Source organism: Anneissia japonica, unplaced genomic scaffold (genome assembly GCF_011630105.1).
Source record: "Anneissia japonica isolate Jap-2015-1 unplaced genomic scaffold, ASM1163010v1 scaffold287727_len1644234_cov201, whole genome shotgun sequence".
Classification (NCBI taxonomy): domain Eukaryota; kingdom Metazoa; phylum Echinodermata; class Crinoidea; order Comatulida; family Comatulidae; genus Anneissia; species Anneissia japonica.
The window spans coordinates 1,061,118-1,068,920 of NW_022713615.1; the positions used below are offsets into that span (position 1 = coordinate 1,061,118).

At 35.7% G+C, this 7,803-nt stretch overlaps 2 protein-coding genes across 3 annotated transcripts in view; one reads left to right on the forward strand and one right to left on the reverse strand.

The window, feature by feature from the left end:
• Nucleotides 1–1,358: 1,358 nt before the first annotated feature.
• On the forward strand, nucleotides 1,359–4,784 carry LOC117108595 (zinc finger protein 14-like). The gene is made up of 2 exons (XM_033250673.1): nucleotides 1,359–1,456; nucleotides 2,133–4,784. The coding sequence occupies exon 2, from the start codon at nucleotides 2,156–2,158 to the stop codon at nucleotides 4,094–4,096; it is 1,941 nt and encodes a 646-aa protein (XP_033106564.1). The 5' UTR covers nucleotides 1,359–1,456; nucleotides 2,133–2,155; the 3' UTR covers nucleotides 4,097–4,784.
• Nucleotides 4,785–6,519: 1,735 nt separating this feature from the next.
• LOC117108585 (alpha-N-acetylneuraminide alpha-2,8-sialyltransferase-like) overlaps nucleotides 6,520–7,803 on the reverse strand; it is a 17,265-nt gene continuing 15,981 nt past the window's right edge. Inside the window, exons 9-10 of one of the 2 annotated variants that reach the window (XM_033250658.1) lie at nucleotides 7,538–7,677; nucleotides 6,520–6,995 (exon numbers count right to left, since the gene is read on the reverse strand). In XM_033250658.1, coding sequence (XP_033106549.1) covers nucleotides 6,891–6,995; nucleotides 7,538–7,677 — 245 coding nt within the window. In that variant the 3' untranslated portion in view covers nucleotides 6,520–6,890. Of the gene's footprint in view, nucleotides 6,996–7,537; nucleotides 7,678–7,803 lie in introns of those variants that run through there. The other variant, XR_004445385.1, reaches the window with a different exon arrangement.

Consider the following 7,803-nt stretch of genomic DNA (forward strand, 5'->3'; position numbering starts at 1 on the left):
ATTACAAAAAAAAAAAAAAAACAAAAAAAAAAAAAACATTGTAAGTAACATTACAAAAATAAAACTATTAATTTTGAGCACCAGCATGTTTAAACTAAAATTACTCACTTTGCGCTTCACCGTAAAAGTACAGCCTATCTATTACAGGGCGTCATTTGGGACATTCGCTAATTTGTCCACAAAATACCTCCTCAATAAACCTGTTTCATTCAAAAACCTTCTAAAACAATATTTCTAAACTTTCCATGGTCCTTCAGCATTTTTTACGCCAGAGATGAACTCACGTTGATCGACCCACCATATCTCAACTTGTGATTTTTTCTCTGTTGTTTCTTGTGTTTGTCCTCCTGTCTCCTGTTCTCGTCCTGTCACCTGTCTGTGTTCTGTCTTTATTTCCCTTGCTGGTCCCACTTTAAAGGCAAGACCTAGGGTTCTATTCCTTTCTTTGCCAATTTTGTTATAAGTTTCGTATAAAAAAAATATTTTATATTTCGAGACTATTTTTGTACTGATGAATGTTAATGTATTGACAAATAAAGTGATTTTTACTACTCTCAAAGGCCATCCACGTGTCAAGGGTCAGATTATCAACATGCCCTAATTGCACCCAAATTTCACTGGGATGATCCATAAGGTATTCTCAATCATATTAAAACAATTTTAAGTTAAAATGTTTATCGGTCAAGTCATAAACAATTATTCAATTGAGCCCACATTTTACTGGAAAGATGCATGACATTTTAAATATATATTTTTTGGCTAAAATATTTAGAAAAGTTCATCGGCCAAGATCAAGTCATAACAATTATGCATTTGAACCTAGTGGAAAATAAACATTGAACATTAATATACTCAGTATTTGTTTACGGGCTCCGTGACTATGTGGCTAAATGGGCGGGTCATATGAATAACTAATTCAATCAAACAGTTTTTATTTTTCGCGTAGAGGCGTACGATATTTGTTCTTAATAGTACAGTTTGATTTAAGAATCTTTTAGCCAAATTTGATTAAATTAATCATGCGATTAGCCAGTCAAAACCGTTTACACCACAAAATCTTGGAGCAAAAAGTCTAAATCCACACTGTTTGACCAGTTCCTAAACCCAGCAAAAGTATAGTGTGAAACATCATTAGTGCAAAAATAAATTGTTCTCAATAATGAGATATAATTCCAGAACTAGGATCCAGTTTATATAGGTAGGCATATTATTTTACACGTAATTTAATAAATTGTACATTGTAAGATGATCAGATTATCACCAGTTTATTATCAATTAGATATTAAAATTATTAATAACCTTCTCAATGAAACGCTATTTTTAGTAGAGTTTAATACCTTTTAACCTTAGAGAGTTATTAGAATTGCCATAAAATAATGAGGGCGCTATTACATAAGAACGGCTGATCGATATGATGTGTTGGGGATTTGACGTTGACGTTCGTTTCGGCACAAAGGTAGAAATTGCATATTTATGATACATTATTATATAGATACATGGCATTATTTTAATACGAGATAGCACACAGTTTGATTTTATTATCAAATGAGAATAGCGTCTTAAAATTCCCGCTTGTCTGGTTTGTTAAGGCAAGGGAGCCCTAGCCTAGGCTAGGCTAGTTAAGCTTTAGTTAGCCATTCTTCCTACCCTAGCTAGGCCTAGCAGCACTAAAAAAACATCCCTGACAGCCAGTACCACCTGGAGACACCTGGTCCCAGCAAGGGCTAAGTTCTGAGGAGGCAGGTTCAGGCTATGACTTAGCCCTTCCTTGTAGCTAAGTAGGTCTGTGTCTCCTGGTAAAGCGTACTGTACTATCTATGTTTCGGGATACAGTACATATGATATGAAGCTTGGATTGTGATTGTGTTTAAAAAAAAACCATGAGATTTGCTTTCACGTATGTTTGTCTTATGAAAAGGATTGCTGCTGCTACTACTAATACTAGAAAGTTCAGTATGAGTATGATATATTCCTAGCCCCTATGCCAATTTTTTCAAATGTAAATGATCCAACACAATAAAATTTATTTGGGTTCTTCTATCCAATCCCTTAGCTATGCACCATCTCATGTTATACAGTGAAATTATAATTATAAACCAAATTATTAAATAATATATTTAATTTCTTTCCAGATTTAAGGCTTGCTGATTGAGCCATGGCTTCGGCAATGACCCAGCCAATGATACTTCCTAATAGTGTGAGCAGCAGTGATTGGTTAGCTGCTGAGACCAATATCGACATTATTCTCATTCAGTTTTATCGTTGCAAGCTCTGCCAGAATCAGTTCAGCTCCTTGAACCGACCTGTCATTGTAGCACATATGATGCAGGCACACGAACGTGAGTGGAATGCAGCTTGTCATAATGTCAAGGAATTAAAACGTAAAGAAACTCTGAAGAATGCTGACGACATAACAGAGAGTAAGAAATCTGAAACCATAAAGAAAAGACTACCTGATGATACAAACAATATGAAATCTATATCTCCACTGACAAGACATTATACTAAACAAACCCAGGGTGATTCTGTGGTACCACATGCAAATAGGACTCGAAAACCATGGAAAAAACCTGCCAATTTTAAACCAGAAAATGCTTGCAGGAATCAGAAACTAATCTTGGACTCAGAGACTCTTATGAAATTGAATAATTCCAGTAGCGAGAAATCTAGTTTTAATGGCAACTTGTCATATAGTCTTCTAGGTTCTATAGAATCTTCAAAATTTGATTTGCTTAACACCAGTCAGTCAGACACTACTAGTGTTGATGTTAATGTTGACGAAAGTAGTGAAAAACATTCTATAATGAGTGAGGGACAAAGCTCTCTGCTGCCACCTTCTAGGTCAGAGTCGCCATCAAATAAGAGCGAAGGAGTTACTTGCAAGCAATGTGGGTACATATGTGGTAGCTGGATTGAACATTGGACACACTCTCATGAACACCTACCTATAGCTGAGAAAGTACGATACCCATGCCAGGCTTGCAAACTCAACTTTGGAAGTGAGAGGACATTACAGCAACATCACAAATCTAATCCAGAATGCAAAGTATCTCAAACAGCTGGTGGCCGTCGAACACTGAAATGTTCACTGTGCAATTTTCAATCCCATAGTAATCATTCCTTAAAAATACATGTTGGCGCACAGCACAAAAAGAATACAAATGATTTGAAGATCGTTTATTGTCTTGTCTGTAATGCTAGGTTTAATTCAAAGAGATCACTTCGTAGGCATCGCCAGAATGGCAAATGCGGGCGAACGGAAAGAGGGCGCCCAAAAGGCATCAACTGCAAAATAAAACCTCGTCCACCATCAATTCCAAAGGTTATCGTCTGTGACCTCTGCAACAGGACTTTTGATAAAAATTATAGGTACAATGAACATTATGCGACCCATTTCGATGAACGCAAGCAGCAGTGCAATGAGTGTGGTAAAGCATTTAAGACAAAGCGGGGGCTTCGTAGGCATGCAATCATTCACCAAGGCATGAAATTTTCATGTGATCTCTGCGATTTTCAGACATTCTGGCGGGCCAGTATAAAAAGACATAAGAAAATGAAACACTTTAGCGAAGATCTACCGTATCTTATTTGTTCTATGTGCACTTACAAGTCAAAAGATCCAAATGCTATACGCACACATGAAAGGTATATACATCGAGAAAAAAAGGAGTACATTTGCGAAACCTGCGGTAAATTATTCAAGTTGTCAACAGCTTTAAAGTATCACCAACAGACACACAATGATAAACGACAATACCCTTGTGATAAGTGTAGCTACGTGGGCCGAACAAGGTTCAGTCTTTACAGCCACAAAAGCGAACATATCACAAAAGAGCAGATGGAATTCAAATGTGATCAATGCTCTTGGATTGGTCGGCGTCAGAGCGAGCTTAAACGTCACTATCGCAAGCATTCTGACAACAAACGGTACTATTGTCACCATTGTGGTCTCGGCTACAAACACAAGCATGGTCTCACCAGGCATCTGAAAGAGAAGCATTTTGGAACCTCTTTCACACCAGTTGAGATGCCTGAACCGGATGAGAGTAATATATATACTGATGACATTATTGTTGCACAAGTCTTTGAGGTCTGAATGATTTCAGAGTGTCTTTCCAAAATTACAGTATGATCTATTATCCAAAGTTTAGCAGTTAGAATTACAGTTAAACTTGCCGACTTTGCCTAACTCAAATAATTTCTAAGTTGATTTTATTTTACATGCCAAATTGTTGTGTTTTCCATTAACGATGTGCAAGTCAATTTTAATCCAAGTCAAACAATTTTTCAATGCCATTTTGGGTTCGAATTAGGCAAGCTCAACTGTACTTGCATTGATTAACTGATAATGTACATTAAAATGTTATACCTGTCAGTTGTGCACAGTTCGAGCTGTTTGACACTGCATAACATGTGTCCGCAATATATCACTGACTGCTTGGTGCGTTGCACTCATGCGCGCACGAAGTGCTCTTCATCATCTGCAATTCACCACTCCTTTTTGCAAGAGTGGAATCAATTGCCCGAGACTGTGAAGTGTTGCACATCATTAGATACATTTAAACGTACCCTGAAAATGCATACATTATTTCAATGATTGGCTCTGTATTATTCTGGGAACTGTCTCTGAGCACCCGGTTGTCTGTGGCAGGGCAAGTGTGTTTCCCATTCCTTTGCCCAGTCACCTAGGTAGGGGTCCGGGATTGCGCCGGATTTTTTGCAAATTGTTTTGCCATTTAAATTTATCGCTATTATTTAATAAAAAAAAAATACTGTAGTTTCAATTTGCCTGTATTTTTAAGCAGATTTACGTATTTGTGTATGATACAAGTGCTTTGTAAGGTGCTGTATAAATGACCATTATTATTATTTGCACAATTTGCTCTTCCTTGCACAGTTTGCAAATTGTGCAAGGAAATCTTGCACAATTTGCAACAGTGCAAGGAGTAAAGGCTAGGGAGGTTGGCCTGAAATAGCCCAGCAGAAGGGCTTATCATTGGAAATTTTTTGATCGCTTGAAACATCAAAATTAAAAATAATAATAATAATAATAATAGTTGGATTTGTATACGATTGGTGATTGAGCTCTTTGATATTTTGAAAGTGGTAATAAAAAAAAAGATGTGGTCCTATAAAACCAAGGCAATTAAACAGAAGGACGCACATCTCGGAACATCAAAGGTTATAACTCTGGCATCGACATTCTAGGCGCACGTGCGTCCCTGCACGCTGAACGTCAGAAAAACCATATAGCAACCAGACCATAAACCGTCAGCGTACGTGACGATTTACTCGCGCGCGTGTTAGTTGCCATGATAATCGCGCGTCGTGCGGTGATTACAAAGGCCTAATGATATTTTGCACTAAATTAGACTGAAATATATTCTTCATTTCAACATTAATTTTACCAAAATTGTGGTGAATTGTCGTTCATGAGACTCACTTCGCAGAAAAAATTAATAAATGTTCTGTATATACTCAAATGTTCGTCTTCGGCACCTTATGCCAACATTGTCAAAATGACAGATTAATGTTACATAAGAACATGAAATTTTATAAAATTCGTAAATTTTAAATTGTTATAACTTTTCATTTTCTTGGTCAATTTTCACAAATCAAATTGCAGTAGAAGCATTTAACAAGCTCGCGGTAAAAAAAATCAGATGTAACAGATATTGCGAAGTACCCAAAATTAATAAAATAAAAACTAACACCATAAAACGAATGGCATGCATAGACTAATAATTGACGGCTGTAATCGCAACTAGTATCGGATTGTCGATGCCACATTAAAGATCAAAGAACTGTACGCACGCGCAATGTTCGAGAGCGGAGATGTGCGTCTTTCTGTTGAATTACCTTGATAAAACTAAACCTAAAAGCATGATTGGCTGTTGGCTCCAAGGTGATCGTCCAACCTATCTCCCAAACAATTCATTATGTTTAATCATAATCTAATAAGTTAATATCAGTATTGATAAATAAATTTAAATGTCACATTTTACCACAATTGCTGAAACCTTGTGCAGTTTGCATACTGTGTGCACATTTTGAAAAAAAGTTTGAAACAACATCCATGACTCAAAATGAGCAAGAAGGTCAAACTTTGTCAAACATAAATATACTGTCTGTGTTACTGTTAGAAACAAAAGATTTTAAAGGAAACAACCTTCCCTAAACCTTTTTTTCCAACACATTTTTTAATTGAGATTTGCCTATCACCAGGTGTATAGAGTAATAGGCCTAATAGGTAAGCGAACAATATGACATAATTAACCAATCATAGTATAGAAAAATTAAGACGAATGAAAATACAAATTCATTGCCATAAGGGCTAATAACAGGAAGTAGGAATAACTAATTTCAATGTGTCACAATTTTAATAATCAATCTGCAGTATCATTTACACTTTGTTTATATGTTATGTCCGTAGCTTTATATAAATTAGTATTCAAGCTATTTTTCAGAAAAAACAAGATAGGCCTGCAAGATATTGTTTGAAATTGTTAGAATAATAGAGGCGACTAGAAGCTGGCAAAATCATTAATTTCATATTTTAATATTCTGTGTTGTGATTTTAAATTTTTGCCAGTTTTCAAATGCATTTTCTTCTTTTTGTTGGACAATAAATTATTTCAGTATTTAGTATTCAGTAAGAATATTTTGGCGTTCTATTGATAGCTAGGTCATACGTATAAAATATAAAGTAATTGAAAAAAGACTAAACCTATAAACATATAAACCTATAATAATACGTTTACATAATATATGATATTAGTATTTTATATCACTAATAAAAATGTAATGATAGACCATAGCCATGTCAGTCTGAGAGTCTATGGACACGGCAACTCCATACTGTGTGTCGCGTAGTTGTTGCAGTCGCGCGATTACTGTATCGGTTGACGCGTGATGAAGTCATGATGACGACTAATCTGAGTTGCAGAACAGCAAGAACACCAGCATGCAGTGCAGCAATCAGATAAAATGCTTCCCTGAAATATAATCATAGAAACAACAATTGCTGTCTCTTATACACATCTAGATGTGTATAAGAGACAGGCTTATAGTCCTTCATCAGTGGCAAGTGATATATATATATATATATATATATATATATATATATATATATATATATTATATATATTTTTTATGCTATGCAGACACCCCAACTGTGCCACTGCGGCTTTTCTTGGTAATTCCAATCCTATTGGAGGAAATTAATATAACACTACATTATGCAGTTAACAAAACTAGTACTTACACGTGAAAGAGATCAAAGCGATATGCCATGAATGAAAAGACAAGATCTATTAAAAAAGCTAAAAGCCTACTTTTAATATAGGAAATCTAAAATACTATCTTGTGGTAAAGTTTTATATTCAAATATTTATGATATTGCTACATAATGAAGTGAATGTAGGTTTGTTTTCTGCATTTTGTATATTGAGTGACTTTCATGTTACTGGTTCGTAAATAATATTTAGTTCTTTTACTGTACTGTTATGTAGGTGAATATAAAGTTACCAATACTAACTGGAATGTTGTACTTTGTCCTCGTCACAGACCTCAATGTTCCCATGAAACCAGGGACGCAGCATGGCGCACAAAACGATTCACCAAGCTTGTCGGAGAGATAGCACTGGTAACAGATGGGGCAACAACACATTGCAAGACCTGTAATTGATTAAAACACTGTTACGATTGAAAAATCTTCCAAGTTAATCTTCGAATATTATATATGATTTGTTTGAGATACAGTGGCGTATCTAGCAGTATTAAAATGGGGGGGGGGGGGCGCGG